The sequence below is a fragment of the Clavelina lepadiformis genome, chromosome 4, assembly GCF_947623445.1.
Source record: "Clavelina lepadiformis chromosome 4, kaClaLepa1.1, whole genome shotgun sequence".
NCBI lineage: Eukaryota > Metazoa > Chordata > Ascidiacea > Aplousobranchia > Clavelinidae > Clavelina > Clavelina lepadiformis.
Genome location: NC_135243.1, coordinates 15,088,531 through 15,112,824, shown reverse-complemented (window position 1 = coordinate 15,112,824; position 24,294 = coordinate 15,088,531). Strand labels below are relative to the sequence as shown.

Sequence of the window (24,294 nt, the reverse complement as noted above, 5' to 3'; positions counted from 1 at the left end):
CTGAAAATTGTTTGTAATCGACTCATTAACCTTTTAAGATCGACCAATTTTTGATCATTAACAACTTCTTTATAATCTTAATGCTGGTTTTTGCAAATGCAGATATAATATTGTTTTCTTAATTTTTAGACTGATAATGAAGAAAACGTGCAAGTTTGCATAAAAATTATTATTGAATTGCATAAACAATTTCGGCCTCAGTTAACACCAGAGGTATGGTATATTGACTTATATTTTATTATATCCATCTCACAGTTGTAATGATTATTAAGATTTTACTGTACAAATGATTAAATGTCAGTATTGATTACTAAGTTGCTCCAAAAAGGCTTGTTTTTGGGAGTCTATTGAGGTATTTGCTTTTGGTATGTACTTGCAACAAGTCATAATATTTTTCTGCCTTAAATATACATTTCTGCATATACACATTTACAATCTTAGTACTGAATAGTTTAACAACTCATCGCTTTGTTTATTTTTGTCATAATTCATAGAGTTTCATATGCTTTTAACATACAGTACAGATTTGCTTTGAACTTCACAGATAAACTCTTACTATTAGTGCATTTAACATGTATTTAATATTTAATTTTACATGTATGTAAAGGCAGAATTATACGTTGCAAAGTCTCTATAAATGATTTGATATGCACACATAATATTTCTAATCCTATGTTTATTGTAGATACAACACTTCTTGGCACTGGTAAAGCGGATCTACTTTGATTTGCCCCAAAACATGGTAAAAAACCGACATGTTCCATTTTTTCAAAATGTTTTTGGAAATTTCCCAAGCAATAAATTATATTAATTTAACTTTTTTTGAAATTTTAGTTATTTATTACTAACTGTGCAATTCTGAGCAGAAAGTCACAATTTACAATTTTAAGTTACATGACAAATGTTTTTTTTGGAAATTGTTGGGCAAGATTTTGGGATCTTACATTCATCTTTTAAAAAGCAAGTTTGGAGTAATTTTGTGTATTTTCATGTTGTTTGTATTTTTTGTTTTAAAGGTTTTTCCATTAAATTTTGATCTGAAGTGAGACTATTAGGAAATTTATTAGCCATCACAGCAAAATATGTAAAAAATGTGTAGGGTTGCATGGGAACACTTTACAATGGTCAGTGTCAGAATTTACAAAAATATAGAATATAAGCTTGGAGCACACTAATGCATTTTAAATGGAAAAAGCTAGTCAGTGTCACAAAAACTGTATGTAAAAGAGAAGAAAAGGATTTTAGCAATCGCCTAAAATAAAAATGTGTTTTTTCATCCTATAAGCAAGCTAGTTCGTCAACACAGACTCAATGTACAATTGTACACAGCAACACCTATGTACATAACGAATGTACTGTTAATTTAATGTGTGTTGCATTTTTAAATTAATGCAAAAGTAGCCTAACAATGCTGTATGATTTTTGACCAATTAAATTAGGGCTTTGGATTTTGGACATCATTCACTGTACCAGTATGCGACTTACGTGTTTTGTTCAATTAAAAACATATCTTTGAGTGCCTACATGCCACCATCTGAAAGCATACACAAAGCATGTTGCGTATCGCTTGCAACAGAAGTAACTGTTTGTTTCTTTCCCAAATCTCATGTGACATTAAAATTATACCTTGTGGCAAACCATGTTGCAATAACATACTGGTTAGTGTTTTTGGTCATTATTATCGTAATAAATAAATAAGCAAGGTAAATTATAGAGTCTTCTGCAACAAAAACAATAAGGAACGTTCTATGTTACATATTACAAATGCCAACATCTTTTTGTTTTTGATACACTTTTTTACTGTGATGATCCTTATTTATTGCATATAATATGATCTAATATTTTAACAATTTCTGTTCACAAGATCTGTTTTGTTACTTTTAAATTTGTTTTTATGCTTTTTAAAAGGTTTGGTTGTTCGAAAATCCTGTAGTTAATGATGGAGTCTTACCTGATCCAGAAAGAATAGGTACAATTGCACAAATTACATTTCAATCTGGTAGTGCTTCTTCACCTGCTGGCAAAACTGTATCAGTAAGCTGACTTATTGTTTTTATCCATAGAAATATTTGAATATTGTCATCATTTGATAAATGTTTTGAGGATTTCACTTTTTTGTGAGATTTTGTGGTTAACCCGTTGTCTAGTGCTGATAGTAAGCCTTTCTTCAAATTAGATTAAAAGTAGGTATATATTGACGAAAGAATTTTTCAGAAGTCTTGAAAGTTTGGATATTTACCATGTCTAGGTCAAATGTTTGGGAATGATATTGACCGCAAAACATATAATTAATATGCAGGATAGATAGTGTTTGATTCAAGTATTGGAACTTATGTGATATATACGATTATATTTGTAATAGAACGTTTGTAGCTGAAGAAGGGCTTGAACCATCAGTCTTTTACTGGGCTAGTTTTTCTGCTACGCCTTGGTAAAGTGGAAATTTTGCAGCTTTCCCCAATTTTGGAACTACAAATCTGCAAAGACTGCTAAAAATTAGTAGGGCTACTCTATGAAAAAATAGTATAACTGCTACTAAGAAAGGGAAAGACTCACACAGTTTTTGCTATTATCACTACTTTTGCGTTACTAGCACATTTGCAAAAGAATATCTTACCATATATATAACCCGTTTTAAGCTGCTTATTGTAAAGAGTAATGGAGTTTTACTTTGTTGTTAATAACCAGACATAAACATGGATGCAACTTCTAATGGGGCACAAAACTAGCTTTTTATTACACCCGCGCATTGGTTAAATTGTGGTTCAATGAAGGATGAATCAAGTGACTGTTGAATAAAATCAAGGCAACAAAGGATAAAGAAGTATTAACCGCCGAAAATTTGAATCAATTTTCAGGCTTTTGAGGATTTGCCAGAAAAGTAGTTATGTGATCACGTTCATATACAAAAGGAACCAAGATTTTTACAAACCCCATCCACATATTAAATTTCAATGCCGTCCGACTTTATTTAAACGAGTTGTTGTATGTGAAAAAGATGATAGATGAAAAAAGAGAAGACGAAGAGCTACATTGGTTGGCAGTAGTACTGTAGTCGTTGGCAAGCCAACTTCAATAGGGATCAAAATTGTCAAAATCTTACAGCGACTTCAGCCAGTTTTCCAGGTTTTAGTAAACTTAAAACTCTACATCATACAATGCAGAATATAAGTAAAAAATAAGTAAACTCAGTAAACTGAAGTAACTGATAGAAACAAAACACTTTGAATCAAAAACCAATTAAACAGTTAAGGAAAGTAAGGAACTTATGGCAAGTGCTAGCCGAAGGCACTCATTAAGTTGAGTCCATGACACAAATATTAACTTGAATTTTGTAGAGGTAATAAATCTTTCCAGCCAGGCCTCGCTTTTATATGCAGATGGACGTAGCAGTTGCAAATATTTTCCTAGCAAGCCAAATGGCGGCTACTAACAGCCGAATGCATTGAAATTTCAAGATAGTATTAACCTCCAAAAAGTGCTTGTTTTCGGAAGTTTTTGGCGATTTCCGGTTAAATTATTTAATTAGTGCGATAAATTAAAAAATGGGTTGTTATTTTATTTATGTTAAGTATAAAAACCCTATGACTTACCCTAAATAAATCCCTTATAGCAAAAAGGAGTCCTTAAATGCTAAAAATGCTTTTTTCAAAGTTTTGGACAATTTTGAGTAGAAGTAGTCACATAAGAAAATACTGCTGCAATTTTCTTTGATGTCTGGATAGTAGTTTTTAACTCATTATTAAAGAGTGTTTATAGTAACTACAAGCAGCTATTGCTCGAAAAAATAAATCATGAGGGTGAACAGCCGTCACCACAACTGTTTCATTTCTATAAGAAAGTTTAATATACATTTAAGCATACCATTAATTGATCAGATTTTATCTTATACTAAACTAATATGTTTAATCTTTTAGACCGTTATTCCAAAGGCATTGAACTCAATGAAAGTGTTGCAAGAAATTCCAATAACAGTAGTCTTAATGTATCAGGTAATTTTGAAATATAAGTTACTGGTTTGATCAAATTAACTGATTCGACTATCTCCGAATTGTACATTGAATGCTGTGTATTATGTGCAATGTACTGTACAGTACATTAATTTTGCTTAGGCATCTGTTTTGATTGCATAGAGAATTTGTATAGATGAATTAGGGATATCTAAACATCGAAATGGGGACCTTGTCACAATGGGTGACAAATGGAGGGTAACATTCATGAACTCACTTTTTATAAATAAACAAATAGCTATTGTGTTAGGAATGTTGAAGCATAATTTTATTTGTCGCAATGTGATAAATCACTTTTAAAACACCAATTTGGCGACACAGTATTTGCTAACAAAACCAAATTCAAAAAATGTATATTCGGAGCTAACAAAGCTGCACAAAGTCGTTTTACAAAATACTGCATTGCACTAAACACAGAAAAATTTGGGAACAACTCATGAATAATAAACTAAACAGTATTTCACTTCATGTTACTACTGCTTGACATTGATTTCCTAATTTTTTTGTTACAAGATGATGTTTCATCTAGCAACTTTTGAAGCATTAAAACGTTTCAATTCCTTTTTTTACAAAGCAATTAAAAGCCGTTTGCATGATCAGCACAAAATTGAAATGCAAACAAGCCAAACATTTTTATTTTAATAAACTCTTACATGAATCGCCTGCTGCAGCTTGACTTTCACCAGTGGTGAAAGCTGAACGCTGGTTAGGTTGAGCAATCAGTTTTGCCTTGACCACATCATCAGCTGAAATTGCCGTGTAAAGCTGCACGACAACCGCAGTCATCTTAAAGTTGGGTTGGTGCATAAAGACCACCACGATGAGCAGTTTGAAATAGATGAACATGCTCTCTTGGTACGCATGCTTGATGTTGTGGTGTGTCATAAGTGTCCATAAAAAAATGTTTGCAACCAAAGCATTTTCTCATACAAGAAATACTGTGGCCAAAACAATATAGCCACTTAAAAAATAAGTAATGTTAGCATCATTTCAGAAAGTTCATCTAGCCTCACTGCAGATAAGAAGTCCACCAGCCATGAAAGTTCAAGAGTGATTCCAGAGGAAGCAGTTGTGTCATTTAAAGGGACAGTGCCCATAGTAACCAACCTAGATGCTGTGCTGACCTAGATGCGATTTTTTTCTCTGCTCAACAGTTTTCTGAAGTGACACATAAAAGTTTCCTCCAGGTACTTGTCCATACCATCCAAACCGACCTTAGATTAGGTCTGATAAAAAAATTCCAGGCAGCACATAAGAAAATGCATGTCTTTGTTGAAAATGCTACATCATGAACTGCACCAATGATCTGCATACATGCCGTGAATGTTTCGTGTGTAAGACTAGCATATCCAGCTATCTTCCCTTGCACAAAGAGGCACCTTTCTCTTCTTAAGTATTGCAAGCCAGCATGCTCTTCAACGAAAAAATCAGTTTTGTCAATCGACTTTGTTTTGGAAACTATTTAACTGTCCAATGATAAACTGAAGCAGCGGCAGTTGACTTAAATTGTCATTTTCATAAATCAATGGTTCAAAAAGAATTCTGCGATCTAACGAAGCTACAGGCAAATCAATATTAGCCTCAATGTCATGACTAAGTACCGAAGAATTGCAGAGAAGAGACTTGCAAAAAGCTAGAAGATTTGCTTTCCAGGCATCTTTGGCAGTGAGCCAGTAGGTAGCAAATGTCTAAATAAATGAGATGGAACCAGAGTAGAATTTACAAATGCACAAGATTCAATGTTTTCAGCCACAATGACAAATATTAACAATTGTGGTGCAATGGTTGCAATATTAGAGTAATTTATATAAAGCAAGTAAATGCCATTGTCCTGGTATACAACAGAGTAACCAACGGGTAGCAGTGTTCTCCAACTTATTTACAAAAGTTTTGAAACTGTACGACGTTTCTTGATCCAGTGCTTTCTGATTTTGCTGTTTAATTCTTTTTGTTTCTAAATCATCCCTGGAAGCAGCAGTGCTGGTAGTTGTACTATTTGCTGCAGACGAACAAGCATCACCTGAAGGATACTTAGGCAAATCAGGAAATATCTGAGGAACTGCAATAGATTTTAACCTGACCAGTTTCAATGCTTGGGAATCACGAGAAATGCACCCTTTTTTAATGCTTATCAGTGGAAACTTGTTGAAAATCATGCTGATAAAAATGCTTTACACATACTCTGTGTGAGTTTGCTAATTTTCAATCTTTTCTTGGAATTGCGCTCCTAATTATATACAAACCAATGCAATTTTCCCAATCGTCTTGCAGGAACTATAACTATAACAGCCTGGCACACAACATGTATTTACCATTGTTTAATCAGCTTATAGTATACTAATAGGTCTACTATAGTATTAGTATTAGTAATACAGCATAAGTTAGTGTTTTTATGATAAATTTAAGTGAGAATCGACTATTAGGCAAGCAAAAAGTAAAATCGATTAGCAAGCCGTAACCATATCACACCATTGATCCCACTCTTGGGGACCAATGAACCACCCATATGGGACCTTTTAACGAGAAATTTTGCATGGGATACAAAGTGAAAATCATAGCATTTAACTACTTAAAACACAAAATAGAGACTAAAGTAGTCGCATGATGCATCATCAAAAAACATTTCTGAATGCTATGTACCAGCGGTTTTTTGGCTGGAGTGGGGACTTTGCTGTTTTTGAGGGATTAAAAATCCCCTGCGCATGTTGCAAACTTTTCGGTCTGGACCATCGGTCCCTAAAGCAACTGGTTCATGGGTCCCATCAACAACCATTGTAACATATTATGCTATCATATAAAATAACTTTCACTAAGTTTTCAGAGATAAATGCTTTTCAAAATACATCTTCCGTAATTGTCACATGTAACCACAAAAAGGAAACTTCTGATAAATTGTTTACATATAAAAGAACTTACACGATGCAAAGTGACTAAAATTACTTGCAAGAGTCAAACACCTACACCGCATCTAACGACGATATTTACCCCCTGTATCTAAAACCAGTTGTATTTCACTGTTCACTGCAAGGTTATAGGCTACAGCCTATTATCGTTTTGTAAGCAATTACAACTTGGAAGATTTGCTTAGTTAAATAAACAAATAAACCAACTCACTGATAATAAAATTATCTTAGTTTAACTAAGCTACCTCAAAATCTTAACCTAAAACGTAACTTTCTTATACCATAATTGTCATACACTCAAAGCTTATTTTTTGCAATAAGCTTTGCCATTTATTTGTCACGCAAAAAAACGAAAAAGGGTGAGTTAAGGTTCCCGATGTTTAGAACTCAATTAGATAAATTAAAGATGCTAAACTTTCCATGAGGAAAGTTTCAAACCAGAAAGTTTTGCTTGAATTCTTTAAAGTTAGATTTGTTTTAAATTGGAAAATACCAACCGAGCATACTTCAAGATGAAGTTCATAGAAAGCTCATACTCTGGACACAAAACTGGGGTGTTTCTGTTAAACTTTATATATCTCCAAGCATTTCAATGACTCTGTTCAGTGTCTAGACAGTCAAGAATGACATAAAAACTATGAAAACTTAGTCATAATTCTAAGTATAATAAAAATACGAATTAATGAGCTTTTGCTGTGTAGAATTAGTTTTTTTTAGATTAGTTACTGTGGATTGCATATCATTGAATTCTTTTTTAGTTATACAAACAAGCTACACAGAATTTTGTTGCTGAGTTCATTCCATTAATCATGAAAACACTTCTGCTTCAACCTTCCCAAGCAGCTCGAGAAAGACCAACATTTAACAATGAACTATTCGTGGATTTTATGGCTGCACAAGTCAAAACTTTGTCATTTGTGGCCTTTTTTGTGCGATCACATCATGTAAGTAATAAAGAAGCAATATGATAATATAAATTTTTGTTAATGATTTTTTTTACTTGTTTAATTTCCTTGTCATAGAGTTTTATAATAAAATCAGATAAAATGCAATTAGAAATATTATTGAGTTGATATCCAAATGTACGATCAACAACCATTCATTTTTTGATATTTTCTTGTGCAATATTGGAGCCTTCTACTGGTAATTACAGATGTTGACGGTGTCACCATATATACCAGGGGTGGGCAAATTTGTTCAATGAAAGAGTCACTTGCGGAAAAATATAAACACCAGCGAGCCGCAAAATCAGTAATGATTGTCAATTTGGTTATTATACTACTATTAGTAGTCATTTTGGGATATTACTTTTTAACTAAAAGACCCATAAAAACATGTTGGTGAGGTGCATTTTGACAACCTTTGCCATAGAGTATAGAATCTATACCTGAAAACAATGTCGGAATCGATGTCTAGTGTTACGTCATAAACGAAATCCTGGCCTAAATAAAGAAAAACTACACAGAAACTTTCATAAACGGTACTCTTGGTAGCCTTTACATTTTTTGGAATTTTACGATTCGACTAGAAGAGCCACAAAAAATATGCCGGAGAGCCGCAGTTTGCCCACGTCTGATATATACAAAAAAGTATTTTGCTGTTAAAATTGGTAGCCAGTGCTCATTTTAAACTTTATTTTCTTTAAATCAAACAACTTTTAAAATCAAAGCATATATAGAAAGGTTACGTCAAGTACTCATTGTGATGCAAAACGTTTTTGTTGCATTTCATTGTTTAAAAGTAACACCGCGACTGAACAAGATAATATGATTCATGTCCTTCAAAATGGTATTTAAAGTAGATTTCGTACACAGTGCTTCTTAATGGATAACATAGTGAGGGTTGATGAGCTGTTTATCACCATACTCTTTGGATAAGTAATTTGAAAGTTTTGCTACCAAGTCTTGTTGTTTACCTGTCATGGCAGGTCCATCTGTGCAAATGCCACAAAGATTTTTTTCAGATCTAATCCAGAGTAATGCGGGCATTCTTAACTGCAATAAATATGTCTTTTCGCAATTGTGAGTAGTCTCCATGGACAAGTGAAAATAACAGTGTTTTCGTTTAGAGAAGATCCTCAAACAACTCAAAGTCTGAAGACAGACACCAAATAAAGACTAGCAGTTGTGCTGAGTCATTGATATCTATTGATTTGTCGACATCCTGCAGAGAGAACTTTAACTGTAATATCATATTGCATTGTATTGAATAGTAATATTCGAGAGAGCAATCAATGAATAATTTAATCGGTTTCCTTGCAAGGATGAATACATTTAACAATGTGCATGAGGCATTATTTAACAATTTTCCCGCAATGCCTCTCCTCTATTTTTCTTCTATGCCTCTCTGAATGAGCTTCGCAGCGATTATTATTGGACTTAGCAAAAGTAGAGATGTAAGATTTCTGCTGTCGTAGATACTTTATCAAATTTTCTGCACAGATCTTTGTAGACTCAACTTTTAATTTTTGATTGTTCTGGGACACAGGATGACGAAGATGTTGTTTTGCATCATCTCTTTTCACAGTCTTCAAAACTTGGCTGCATTTTTTAACACATCATGGGTTGTGTTGTTTTCTCCATCAAAGTAATCCAGCTCCCATTTGGAATAAAAATCCTTTTCTTTTCTACCATAGTTGTTTTCCATTTCTTAGGCGTAAAGAATTGTTTAAATGTAGCTTAAGTCATTGCAACAACACAGCTTTGTTAAACTCTGATCTTAAATTGCTTGCAATTTGAACTCTGATCTTAAATTGATCTCAAATTGTTTTTTACAGTTTTTGCATAAATGTATATATACCTTATTTTTAAAATGCTTTTGCCTTTTTTTAATTGTTTTTTTTTAAACTTGGCTTTGTGTATTTTCATTTTCCTTTGAATGGCTTGTATCAGAAGTAGGGTCAGTTTATCACCGTTGCAAAATAATGATTTTCCATTTATAATAGCAAAAAACTTTTAAATATAACAAGGATTAGAATGAAGTAATTTTGTTTAGGTTTGATACAAATTTTTTGTGGATTAAAGTTTTATCTATTTAATGTACTGTATTATAACGTATCGAATGTTTTCACAAAGGAAAACATCATTCAATATTCTAATGAAATGGTACAAGCAATGTTACAACTCTTGCGTAATTGTACTCCAGAAGTTGCTTCTCTACGTAAGGAACTTTTAGTGGCTGTACGCCACATCCTTCAAACAGATTTGAAGACAAGTAAGTTCCTACTAAATGTATTTTGTTCGTGAAGTTTTTCTTGCAGATAACGGTACTGTGGTTTGTTTATAACTTTGCAGGTGTTGTATTAGAATTGCACTATGTACTTGTGATTAACACTTGTACTAGTCGCATTAACAGTCACTTGGACTAGTTTGATAGGGACCTCAACAGAGACTTGAGAATGTTGCCTTTCCATAACTTGTTATTTTAAGAAAGATTTGTTTTGTACTAACTAATCACGTCAAGTAACTTAAGCATTACCAAGATTATTATTCTGACATGATTCATATGCAAGAAGCCAGATTTGATAATATTTCTTCTACAGTCAAATCCGGTTAATTGCATTCTGGATAATCGAATAATTCGTTTTATCGCATAAAGAGCGCAAGTCCTAAACTATAGTCTATCATTTGTAAAGGTAATACTTCGGTTTATCACATGGCGGCTTAATTGAATAAAAATGAAGGTGATTTATTCGATTATTCAAAACTTTAAAAAAAATAAAATTGAAAACAACGCGCACTGGGAGCGCATACGCAATGCGTAAGCTTTGCGATTTGTACTGCGCTTTGTTACAAAACAATCAAACAGACAATGCCAAATTTAGGCATTAACACGTGGCTGTCAATACGCAGACATTAACATTCCCACTGTTTCAGTTTCATTAAAGCGTTGCGTTAAGATGATGCCGTAATATGTGAAGAAATTTTACGAAACAAACAAGTTGAAAAAGACGACAACAATAAAGAAAGCTCTGCTGACGAAATCGCTGTGACTACACCAAAAAATAAAGAAGTTCTGCATGCACTTGATACAATTCGCCGACGACTACACAGTTTGAAGGGGCGGACATGGCCACATTTGTTCGTTTAAAAACACAAATGCAAGAAAGCATATTTTCATGTTTTGCGTGTTTGAATGAATGGATGATCGCAATACACAATAAACGTTAGTGTTTTGCGTGTTGATGTCTTTACACATGACCAGCTTTGCACGTCAAGTAAGACAATAAGTCGAATTTGCTTTTTCGCGTAAACGTATGAGAAAGCTTGGCAAATTGACTATGCAATTAACCGGATTCGACTGTATTGAAGGTGTAGATTGGGATGTTGTTGCCAATAAACCTGAATCTTTCTACACCAGACAAAAATGTTCAATATGACATACAAGCAAGGACTGAGTGTTTATGGAGAATTATATAAAACAAGAATATTAATTAGGCCACTTTATAGAGTGCGGTAACATCAAAATGAAGACATAGCCATGCAAGGGTTGTGAAACCAGTATATATATATATATATAAATACTGTATATATGTTCATTTTTAGCTATCACTTCTTGATGTTCAAATCTGTTACTAGGTTATCAGGACCCTTGACAATGGTGTTTGTCAGCTGCTGCATTAATACTACAGTCTACTGTATATCCTCTTTTCTCTACAAAGTGATATAGAGCTTACTAACAATAGAATAATCACACAAGACATTATACTCATAAGTGCAACATGGTAGTAACCAATAAAATGACCTCTCTTTCAAGAATCTTTTTTCATAGCACTTTCCTGACTCTTATTGAACTGTCGTAGAACATGAAGGTTTATCTGTAGCACCACTGGAATATGCAGAAAAGTTGAACTTTGTTGGGACTTTGCCTTTCTTTAGTTTTGCTATTTGCACAAACTTTGCTTTACCATCTTCATCAAACTAAATTTTTGTTTCATAGTTATGCTGTTCAAAGTGTTCACTGCATATAGTAGAATGTTTGCCAAGATTCTTTACATGTTTCAAATTTTCAATTCAATTTTTTAAGTTTTTCGATTCAATTTCAATTTTCCCACAATTTTTTTGTCAGAGTGTGGAAAGTGATGGAAAGGATTTTTGGAAATAAACCTTTTGCATTGTAGCACGAATTTGAGCAACTAGGGGCTCTGCAAAGTTTACCTGATTTTCTATGTTTTGTTGTTTTTTCTTAGAAGACATTTTAAGACACAGCTGTTTGAAATAGGCCTACTGTTGTTTATAAATTTTCTTGATATGGTAACAACATCCAAAGAAATAATGAAACCAAAACAAAAAACTTAGGAACCACGAAAATTCACAAAACAATTTCATAAGCAGCATTCTGCCCAGGCTTTGTAAAAGCTTGAACTGGGTAAAGAGCCAGTGTAAAACGAAAAAGATACATTTATGCGATGGAAAATGAGACGCAATGCACATTAAAAAATCAATGATAATTAATTATTGGTTGTTAAAATAAGATAAATGGACAATAAAGATATTGTTATCAATAAAGATAATAAATAAAGCCATACTGGTCATGTTTATCACTTCACGCAGCAAAAATTGGAATGAGTGTATTTTATCCTTTTTTTCAAAAAAGTACCTCGAAAATTACTTCAGTTCCCCTTTAAATCGCACACAAAGCATTAAGTTCAGACTAGCAGAATACACAAAGAAATCAACATTTCAGCATAACATCTATTTTAAAAACTGTCACTTTATCCTACAATTAAGAGAAATTTTTCATTCAGCTGTTGGGTCTAGTGTAGAACAATATAACATCGCAAATTGAGTAGAAGAGGTTTAGCAAAGCAGCAACTAATGAAAAACACGGTTCTGCACTCGACCTTAAATTTGATCCTACTGTCCTACTAGAAAGATTGTTAGATGTGCCAGATTTCTCCGGTGCAGAATTACCGTTTTGCTTTAGGTTTAACCTACATTCTATATTATAAGTATTACGTTGGTGTGGTGTAAATTTTGGCATTACATTTATGAGCACTTTTATCCAGGGTACTGAAAGCAAACTTTCCAGTAGGGTCTACTTTTCTGCTTGGTGGCAAGCTTCTTTTCATTGGTCTTCTGGTGCTCTCCTGGTACCTAACTATCAAGTTAACCATAATTTTTCATACTCAATCAAGTTTTATCTTAAACACTGTTGTGTTTCATTTGGTAGAATCCAAAAATTAGCACTGGATTTCCAAAATTATTGGAAAATCAAATAGGCTTAATAAAACTGTATATAGTATCTGGGGACTAGGTTTAGGATACCTAAAGCTACGGTCACACAATCCACATACAGATAACACTTGTTTGATTAAAAGTGCTTCTTGTAATTGGTTAATCGTCCATTACTTAAAAAATAGAAAAATAATCTGTCTAATACCACAGCTAAATTCGCCAAAATGATATGGCAACAGCAACTTTTCATGGACCTGATTTGTGCTTAAACTATGATCGAACAACAACGTCACATCTCCTCGCACAATTTTTGAAAACGGTTTTTCAAATAACTCATTAACGAGATAGAGAAATTTCGTTTATATTTTTGGAATCAGCGTATCTTTTACCTTTTTTAAAAAACAGGTTGAAAATGGCTTCAGTTCCCCTCTAAATGAAGTTTCGTAAGTGTACAAGCTAAATACAATAATTTGGTCATTAATACGAAGTCAAACATCAAAAGAATATCGTTTATTATTGAATATTTACTTTCAATAAACGTATGCAAAGTGTGATATCAAGAAATGTCATCCATAGTTGGCACATTCAATGTGTCATAAGTTTCATAACAGTCAAGTATTGCATCACAATGTACATAAATCAGTGACCGTTGTTTTCCAAGCATTTTTTCCCAGTTATGAACTCTTGTCCCATGTTCTGCGTGTTGTGTATGTGTAAGTTTGTAAACTTAGTGATGGGGAATATGAGCTGTTCTACTATGTGATTATTTTAGAAACGTGATACGATTAACGAATTCTATCTTTAATAAATCCACTGAAAAAGAAGATCTGGAGATCGATATCGATCCAATTTGTTTGGGTTTCTTATTCATTAAATGATGGTTTAGTAAGAGGTGAATTAATGGTGCAATACATTGAATTCTTAAATTGGTGTCAGAGTTGATTAATTTTCTTTTTACTGACTCTTTTACATATGTGATCAATTGCTATTTCAGACTATTTAACTACTTGTGCTGGATTAGGCTGCTTGTATATTAGACATTGATAAAATATTGATACAACAAAGAACAAGTTATATATTTCTAGTCAAAACAAGTATTTCAGTGAAGTGTGAGGTCTTTGGTTAGTTATCCAAGATTTTAGGCATAGTGGTTAGATATCTTCTGTACAAAGAATTATTGAAACGGTCTGGTTTTGTCAATCTTTGAAATCAAACAATTTCCCAGAATTTGAATTTTTGCAAGTTTATCCAACCCAAAAAATTTTGATAAGTTACGTTATGCAATAAACGTTTATTTATTATTTTGTGTGTAATTCCTACATTTCTTAATTGCAGGATTTGTGCCTCATATGGATACCCTCTTGAACGAAGATATTTTAATAGGATCTGGTTGGTCAGCCCGTGATACTCTTCGAACTTTGGCGTATAGTACATTAACAGATCTCACACATTATGTTAGGGGACAATTATCTCTTTCTCAGGTTAATAATGTTAAAATGATATTTGTAATGATTAAATTTGTTTGATTAATTATTTGTCGCAATGTTGTTGCTATCTGCTTGTTGTCCGGTTGCCATTAACTCTTTGTTAATAATATAACTAAAGGAATAAAGCTGCTTATAAATGAACTTTGTTTTAACCTTTGGCGTGCTTGTTTTTGTTACTTATTTGGAGATTGCAAACATTTCTGCGTGCATCAAATTTAAATATCACTATAGTAAGACAAATCACATGTGTTGTGATGGTTATGTAGCTATCTTCTGCTGTACATCTTTTCGCAAAGAATGTGCATGATGACTCTTTGGCTAATGCTTTTCAAACTGTTTCCTGTAAACTCTTGCTACACCTTGTGGAAGGAATAACCAAGAAAAGCGAGAGTGAAAATTTGCCGGTAAGCTGCTTTTTGTTGTCACATATATCATCTGACTGCACTTGTCCTATTCTTACTAAATACCTTACATTTGGTAGTAAAGAATTGTTTAAAAACATATGCCAAGCATTGTCTTGGGTAGGTCGTACAAAGGTCAAACAAAATCTATATTTCATGTGCCATATCATGGGATTGTTTGACTGCATTGTATCATGAATTCATAATATAACATGATTTATAACACTACATTGTTGATATTGCTTATCCATATTTGGGTGAAGTGGTGTATATTAAATTAATGTTGCACCTTTGTGAAATGTGTCAGCATTATGCATTTTTTGTATCTACTATATCATGGAATTGTTACATTTTCAGATACAAGGCAGAGAAATATTGATATATATGTTAAACATCTTTGTTCTCAAGTTTCGGGTTATTACTAATCATCTTTTGCCAGCATTATTTGCCAAATGTCGAGTACAGAATGATGTATCATCTACTACAAACACCACATCGGTATGTTACCATATGGAAATATTATACAGTTGTACAATTTTAATATAATTTCTGGTTACCGTTGAATAGAGCCAGAGAAATGCTTTTTCTTTCTTTTTCTTATATACGGTATATAACTTGTGTTTCCACTGAACAACTGTCCATGATCATGCAGACAATATCCGAACAAAACAATTGCTTGGATTGAATATGGCATAAGATAATGAAATTGAGTTAGTATAATTAATGTTAGTATTATAGATTGGTCACTGGTGACACTGTAACAGTGACCAGTCGAAAAATCTCATCGTTAGCACATTTTAAGCTTTGATTTCATTTCTTCCCTGCTTTGTAGTATTAGTACATAACAAAAAGTAGGGTCTGTGACAGATCCACACTGAAGTTTTGTGTCTGTTGAATATGCCTGACAAACTTGACACCAATGTGCCCAAGATAATCTATAGTACAGTCCAACTATCCCTCCATTAAAAAAGGTTTTCTAACTCTAACGTGAACGATAAGCAATATTTGCCATCTATCATATTGACAGGGTAAAAGTTCTTCATTGGAAAGAAAATTTTCTTCAATATCCATTGCAAGTTAGTATTATCAGGTCTGATAAAAAATTATATATTTTCGCCGCTTCCATTTTACCTGTGTTTGGAAAGATTTAATAATTTTGACTACATCATTCACTCGACTTAATGGTAATGCTAACTGTAGACACAGATGTTAGTTGTTTCTAAGTTGATATAGATATAATGTTATTACTTTCCTAATGATGTATAAGGGATTAAACTTAATCAAACATCGAACATGGTTATCTAAAAGTTATTGCTTTGCTATAAACGATAAACAGAAATGGTATAACATGTTAAATGTGGGTTAGTATACTAGGATATTAGTATACCAGTGCATTTTGGACACAACATTGCTATTAATCTTTAAACAGAACGTCAATCATTTCAATAAAACAATCACCTATAAAAACATAAGTAGATTTATCTGGCAGCTGTGCAGTAAAAACTATGTCGAATTGTCGTTGCTTTGGTGCTGTCTTTTATACAGTGTCCAGTGACAGCCCATTGCGTGTATGTTTCATTGCCTTTTTAGCAGACTTTTCTAGCACTATAACTGCAAAGTCATTAAACTTTTGTTATACGCTTGTTTGTATGGTGTGATTTAAATGCAATAAAGAAGCAGTTTTTTATTATCTACATGACTCTGGTGAGTATATTATTTCTAGCAAGTACAATCAGCTGGACAGAAGCACATTGCTTTTGTGGCAATCACTAGTGTGGTCACCTCTGCTTATTATTAAAAGCGGCATTGGAGTGGGCTCATTTATCCTGCTATTTGCTCCTCACTCTTTTTTCAAAAAAGCTCTGCAAATACAAGTAGATAATAATAGCTGTAGCAAATACAAGTAGTAGACAAATAAAAAAGGAAAAGATTTGCTGATTTCTTTGAGGTTACTTTGAGACAATTAGTAATGATGTGAGATGTGATGATTGTGCATAAAGCAAAATAAACGCTTTACGTGGCTAAGGCTAAGAATGACTTTTTGACTACTGTTTTCACTTTTTTGTGAGAAGTAAGTTGTGCCAACAATAAAGTAAACCTGTTATATGCTTTAGTTAGATAGTATCAGTAACCACAATCATTTAAATGGTTTATGCTTAAATTGTAATGTAGTGTGGCGTGAATACTACAAATTGTGTCAAGATGTATGTGAAAACTCTTTCACTTTCAGAATTGATAATAAATCACTATAGCTTGAAGTAAGTTCTGCGTTACAACGTACAATTATGCAACTGGTTTCAAAAAATGCACCAAAGAAAAAATAACTTTGGTTTTGTTAATAAATAGCATACCTGGCAAAAAGGCCCTTTCTTTTCGTTCTCCTATTTGACGGAGTAACAGGTTAGGTGCTCTTTTTGAAAGAGTGGCTTCCTTGCTCTGTAACTACTTCCTACCTATACTTTGATAAGATCTATTGTCCAGTTCAAACCATATCAGTTATTACAAGTAACATATGATGTATATCTTTGCATACTTGACAAACTTGCTGTAAATATTGAACATTAACAATTTTATGTATATTGGTACTTGAAGTTTATCTTATTTGCAGATTGCGGCAACTAATGGAACTTTTTCAACTTTAAACAACGGTTCAATAGTTGCGCAGTCATCATCAGCTAGCAAATTACTTGAAATGGACAAGGACAATAAAATAGGTAAGGTTATGGGAATTGTTTATTATTTTAAATATTTAAGGTTATATATAATGTTTCTAGAACTAATCATTTTACGTTTAGAAGCCTTATTTCCTTTTTGACCCATAGTAATGTTTTGTTTAAGTTGTTTGCTTTTTTGCATGATGAGGTGTTTTTTATTCAACTGAAAATTTAGAGCACACAAAAACTACTTACGGTACACATAAATCCTCCACAAACTTTACCAACATGGTTTGGTGACACTTAATCACGCGACACTTAATCACCGACACATAATCACTTGGACATTTAATCACGCGACACTTAATCACGCGACACATAATCACTTGGACAGTTAATCACGCGACATTTAATCACACATTTACAGTATCGAAAATTGCAAGTCCACACATGGGAAATGTGAGCAACTGCACGAAGATAAACTAAAATTTGGAAACAATCGTGTGATTCTTCTTGGTATCTTGATAACCGTTATCTGTCAAGTGAAATTTTAGTTTATCTTCGTGCAGTTGCTCACGTTTCCCATGTTTAGACTTGCAATTTTCGATACTGTAAATGTGTGATTAAATGTCGCGTGATTAACTGTCCAAGTGATTATGTGTCGCGTGATTAAATGTCCAAGTGATTATGTGTTGCGTGAGATTAAGTGTCGCGTGATTAACTGTCCAAGTGATTATGTGTCTGTACACCTACCAGCATACATATTTGTTGCTCACTCACTCTTGGTACCAGGTAAAAAACTGCATAACAATAAAACTTTGTGCACATTCACAGCTGAAATGTAGGTGGAACATTTTAGACCAGAGGTGACGAACCTGCGGCCCGCCAAACAATTTTGTGCGGCCCACCAAACGATTTGACAAACGCCCATACATGCAAGGCATATAGGACTTATAGGAAATTCCTATAACACCTTAGGGTTGCCATACCGTCTGGAAAATTCCGGACATGTCCGGAATTTAGGGTTAAATTTTGCGTCCGGGAGACCAGCAGTCTTGAACGAAGCGTCCGGTGAGACCAGCAGTCTTGAACTTTCTTTCACCAGTTTCTAATCTTTGCGCAATGCGATATCAAAAGCTGATAGCACAATTGAGTCGCAGCAGTATGTCTTCAATAGATTGCCGCACTCAATCGATGTATTTTTTGCGGCCGCGGGAGCAGCTAAAAATCTGCCAAATGAAGCGGTTGTGCTTGAATGCTAATTATTATGCAAAATGTTAAAAAAATTGTGCGGCCCGCTTGCTCAGCCGTAACTGACAAAGTGGCCCGTGTCATCGAATAGGTTCGTCACCCCTGTTTTAGACCAACAAACAAAAGCTCTTTCAAACAACTGTGCCACATTTTCTGTTTAGATAAAAAGACTTCTGTATTAATTTCAGATGACAGCAAAAACTCTGGACTTGCTAATACAGCAGATTGTCGAAGTTTGGTAAAGACTCTTGTTTGGGGTGTAAAAACAATTACATTAGCTGCTGGTTCTAGCAAGAGTAGCTTACTAAAGGATCCTAATGGTAGTCAATTTGTGTCATCATCTGCTAATAAGCAGTTCTTTCCTGGGGAGACGGCATTATTTATCAAACTTGTTCGCTATGCTTTGAAAGCTCTTGATGTCTATCAGGTAAACATTTGAAGTGACATACAAAGAATATTACATTTTATTTGGTGATTTTTTTTGAAATACAAGCTTTACAATCATGTTTGAATTATGGTAAGGTGTCTTAAATAACGTATCTCTTTGCAGATGTATTCATATACTGATAAATGATGGGATCTTCACCAAATTATAGTAATAATGATAATTGTGATTGTTTTAAGCTACTAACAGTTTTATTGAAAGATATGAAAATGAAATAGCAATACAGTAGTAAGAAAGAATATTAAAAAGGACAGCTGAATGAGATACAATAAATATAGTCTTGCAGTATCAGCGGTTGTAAGAGACAAATTTTTTAGCATTAGAAATGAAACTAAAATCAACATATGAAAATAGCCACATTCAATTCAATGAAAACATTTCACTTTCAAGTAAAATTGCAGTGTTAAATTGTAGCACATACAGCCAGACGTTATATGTTGTAAAAGGTTAATTGCTTTCATAGTTGCTTTTTTAAAATAATCGATTGTTAGTTCTTTTTATTTGGAATATAACGCCTCTTTCTTTGTGCCTGACTTACCGCCACTCTTCAATTTCAGCTTTAAGCTATGCAATACAAGAATGTTGGAGTCCCCTGGTTTGGATCATAGTAAATCAAATTAAATTGAGCAATTCAATCAAACAAGACAATTAAATTTGTATAATTTTTATTTTATTAGAATTCATATGTCTCAATGTGAATTAAAACACCTCAACGGGTATTTAGACATATTGTCAGAAGTAATTTTACCAGGCCAGTTGGAAATGTTTAGAAGTAAGGTTTACGACCAAACCGATTGCCCTTTTTAGTCAGTTTAAATGCATTCAAAAGTAGACATGTGTGCTGGTATGTGCAATACGCTCAAAGTAAGTGAAAGCCCCTACACTCCTATAGAATTTGGAAAGCTTGGCATAGCAGTATTCTAGATGATCCTGTGAATTTTACCATAAATCTGTGCATCAGTTGGAAACTGGAATCTGTTCAGCACAGAAGCAGCCATAGCTAGCCTCAGAATCCAAGCATCATCAATTGAAATATTGTGATCTTGGACATTTGACTGTAGATACCATGTCCATGTAGATAGTTTATGATTGGAAACTTCTTGTCCTGTGATCCAACCAACAGATTTTATTCCTATATGTGAAATACAATTATTTTAGAACTTATAGTTCATTACAAATTTTTTTAGTGTTTGAAATTTATGTATAAGTTGATTTTTGTTGTATCTTGCTGTGTGTTTTTTAGATCAACATCAGTAGTAATGGCCAAATGACAGTAAGACCATCTAACTGCCCTACTATGCGCATAAAGGAAGAAAAAGAAGTGTTAGAACAATTTGCGAGTGTGTTCACAATGATGAACCCAATGATATTCCGAGAGATATTTTCATCAACAATTGAATATGTTGTTGATCGTATATATAACAATTACACCCTTCAGGTAAAGTTTTCGTAGATAGAGTGTGTTTAAAGTATTTTAACAAATCTTAAAAACTTTAAAAATGTTATTACGTTACATTAAAAACAAGTATGGCACTAATTGAACATTATATCGAATTACGATTATGTACTGCTGCTAGTTAGTATGTATTCAAAACTGTGCAAATGAAAACAAACATGATGGTTTCATTGTTGGCTGCAGTATGATTTTACTGGTTTGCTGATTGTGGTGGCTTATGTTTTTTCGTATATATTGTTTGCCTTGTTACCGTTACTTGTTTGAAGCAATCGTCAGTTCAATCAACCATTTTGTTTTTCGTCCTTGGATAAAAAGGGGATACAAACCCATGCAAGTTTCTACCTAGTATTAACTAGCTAGTTCTAAGTAGCAAATGCTAGGTCAACACAAGCACAAGTTCAGAGGTATATCAAGTTTGACAATAAAATTTTTTTTGTAAAGAAGGGTGTAGCAAATCGTGTTTTTTGGATTCGGTCTGTAACCAAATTTTCAGAAAAAGAAATTGAATTCAGATGTTCATTATTTTACATCAGATCAGAAGATGCGGAAATGGTTGAATTAATCATTGAGTGTTTTTATATTGTAAAAGTGAACCAAACAGAGCCTATAAACTGGGTCTCATATATTTAAGGAAATGGATTAATTAAACTTACTTAGTTGTAACTTGCAATAGAAAGATACACAAATGACATATTTGTATTTCCTGTTACGTGCAATAACACTCATGTCTGCAGTTTTTATATATTCCTGCAATTAAAGGATTTTCATGCAGTTTTTTCAAGTATCTTAAATATTCGGTTTTTAGTCCAATTTGAAAACAAATTCGACCAAAAACCGAATTTGAGTATTTTGGGTAAAACAAAATTACGAGTAAACAATTTCTATGGCCAGCCAGTAGTCACACACATTTCCACTTGTCTATGTATGGAATTGTCAAAAGGTGAATCCACAGAAGACATGGACTACTTGGTACAAAGATGTAGCCTACAAAGCTGGTAGTACAATTGATATAGGCTTTTGAATCCTACAATTCCAAAAGTTTGCAAATTTTCTGTTGTTAACCTAAACAAAAATCTATACATTTGTACTCAGGGGTATCTTTGCACACCTCTCTTTTTCTACTTGATGGATTGGATTTTTTGATCGTCATACATAAAATAATGTCAAAAAAACTGTTTCATATTAATCTTACATCAATTTTTTCAGTTTTGGTCATTACTGTTTGTCCCTTATCCATTGTTAACTGTAATTGTGTGTAAAAAGATAAAACACTTGTTTTTTGCTAAAATTTGAACATTTTAAACTTATGTGCAGTGCAAAGGTAAGAGCTGTGGTTTAGGTAATGATTTTTAATAACACATTGGTTTACCCTATTGTTAACACAAATACAGCTTTTGGAGCTGGATGGTGCTATAGTTCTGTCAAAAATATTTGTTTTACACTTATATGTCATAAATAATTAAATTAATAATAAATAATTGTTTATAGTTTTTTTTCCACAGCATATTTTATTAAAAATATGCAGTTAGGTTAGGAGCATGGGTTTGCAAAAAATTGATTTAGTTAACAAAGGTTTAATTGAAATTACATTTACTCTGGAAATAGAATTTAGCTTAGTATGTTGTAACATTTACGTTAGCTTAATAAGAAACAGACCTTTGAATGGATATTATTTTCAAGTGACATAGTTACAGCCTTAGCATAAAAGAGTGCTTGTTTCAAGAAGATACAAGAACTACACTGAAGAAAATTCTTACAGAAGGCAGTGAACTCTAGTCCAGGGGTGGCTAATCAGTCAGAGACTAAGAGCCTCACTTCTTACTATGTTAACCGCAAAGAGCCATATTATACACATTGGCACACATGAATATCACCCCGTCTCTTCCTTACTCACATACACACCTTTGTTCAACTACATTTATTGTAAATGTTACAAACCAACATGAAAATGACAGAAATTTACAAGTCATTTATACTTTACAAGCTAAAAAACACAAATACAATATGAACGAAAGAGCTGCATGCGGCTCGCGAGCCTCCGGTTGGTCAAGCCTGCTCTAGTCTATCTTTAAGAAAGCTGCAGAAGAGTATGGAATTCCAATGCAAACTATCAAAAAATAAGCGTGACAAACGACATTTACAGAATGTTGGAAGATCGAAAGCATTCTCTGATGCCGAAGAGCATACAGTAGTCCAGATTATTCCAATATGTGGTAATTGGGCTCAGCCTTTTGATAAATTGGACATCAAAATGATTGGTCACAGGATACTGACACAACAAGGAAAGTTTATTGTGTAATACATACATAAGCATATATACCACCCTTTGTAAAAATAGTCCAGGTTTTGACTGGGATTATTCTTTCCTGAAACGAAATGAATCTGCAATCAATCAACGTCACTACCAAAATATTAAGCGAGGTCGAACAAAAATAACTGTTCAGACTGTGAATGCCTACTTCAGCCATCTAGATGAAAGCCTTTGGGACTTGGATCCAAAAGCAATAGTAAATAATGATGAAACTAATTTATCAGATGACCCATGCATGAAATGATGCATCTTCAAATGTGGAATGAAATATCTTGAGAGAATTATAAAAGATTGCAAAGGATCATCATCCATTATGTTTGCTGGCACTGCAACAGGAAAAGTGTTGCAGTGCCAATAAAGCAGAGCATCTTGAGACATATGGATGGAAGTTGGAAAAACTTATGCTAGATGTAACTGATCCAAGTCGGGCTGATTTAACCGTGTTTGTTGTAGCGATCAGTTTCACGGTAGTATTTTCTATATCTCAGAAAGATTGACGGTCCAAAAGTATGGATTGGTGACTACCTAAGTTCCCACTTGAATGAATCCATAATCCAGAAATGTGAAGAGCATCACATTTGTATTCTTGCCTTGAAATAGCACACATTTCATTTGATTCATTCATTTCACATCTTGATGTAGGACATTTTTCCCTTCTCAAAAGGAGCTGGAGATCAATTCTAACCAACTTCAAGATGACAGACAATCGAGTAGCATCAGTTCAAAATGACCAGTTTCCTCAGCTATTGAATGAGTTATACAAAAAACTTCTTTGAAAATAAGCAAGAAATTATGATCAAAGGATTTGACGCAACTGAAAGTTACCCTGTAAATCGAGTTAAAATTCTCAGAAAGATACCAGATGCACAAAGTAATGAAGAAAATGAAGCACAACAAGGTGTCAATAATGCTGTATTAAAACACCTGAAAGAAAATTGTTTGTCAGGCAATCAGATTGCAAAAAAGTGGAAAAAACGAGTGCTTGTTGAACCTGGTGGCTAGCTGACTTTGTAGGACCATCTGCATTTGCAAATTTTCACTTTCGTTCACATTATGAATCACGTGAATTTGACTCTGTCAGTCTTGAATCCAATTCAATTTTTAATAATGAACTTGAAACAGAAGTAGATGAAGTTGGCATAGATGTAGGTGACATAGATTAAGTGCAACAAAATATGTATGACATAAAAACTGGAGATT

The 24,294-nt window shown here is 33.4% G+C and overlaps 1 protein-coding gene across 6 annotated transcripts in view; it reads left to right on the top strand.

The window, feature by feature from the left end:
- The window catches only part of LOC143452053 (transformation/transcription domain-associated protein-like), a 131,284-nt gene that overhangs the window by 9,342 nt on the left and 97,648 nt on the right, over window positions 1-24,294 (top strand). For all 6 annotated transcript variants that reach the window (XR_013114940.1, XR_013114941.1, XM_076952876.1 and 3 more), the window contains exons 5-16: window positions 130-213; window positions 686-742; window positions 1,909-2,034; window positions 3,918-3,992; window positions 7,672-7,857; window positions 9,988-10,126; window positions 14,425-14,570; window positions 14,843-14,980; window positions 15,335-15,475; window positions 17,586-17,691; window positions 19,071-19,309; window positions 20,571-20,765. Coding sequence is in view for 4 of the 6 variants with exons in the window: in XM_076952876.1 (XP_076808991.1) it covers window positions 130-213; window positions 686-742; window positions 1,909-2,034; window positions 3,918-3,992; window positions 7,672-7,857; window positions 9,988-10,126; window positions 14,425-14,570; window positions 14,843-14,980; window positions 15,335-15,475; window positions 17,586-17,691; window positions 19,071-19,309; window positions 20,571-20,765 (1,632 nt within the window). In the remaining 2 variants the exon portion in view is untranslated. The remainder of the gene's footprint in view (window positions 1-129; window positions 214-685; window positions 743-1,908; window positions 2,035-3,917; window positions 3,993-7,671; window positions 7,858-9,987; window positions 10,127-14,424; window positions 14,571-14,842; window positions 14,981-15,334; window positions 15,476-17,585; window positions 17,692-19,070; window positions 19,310-20,570; window positions 20,766-24,294) is intronic.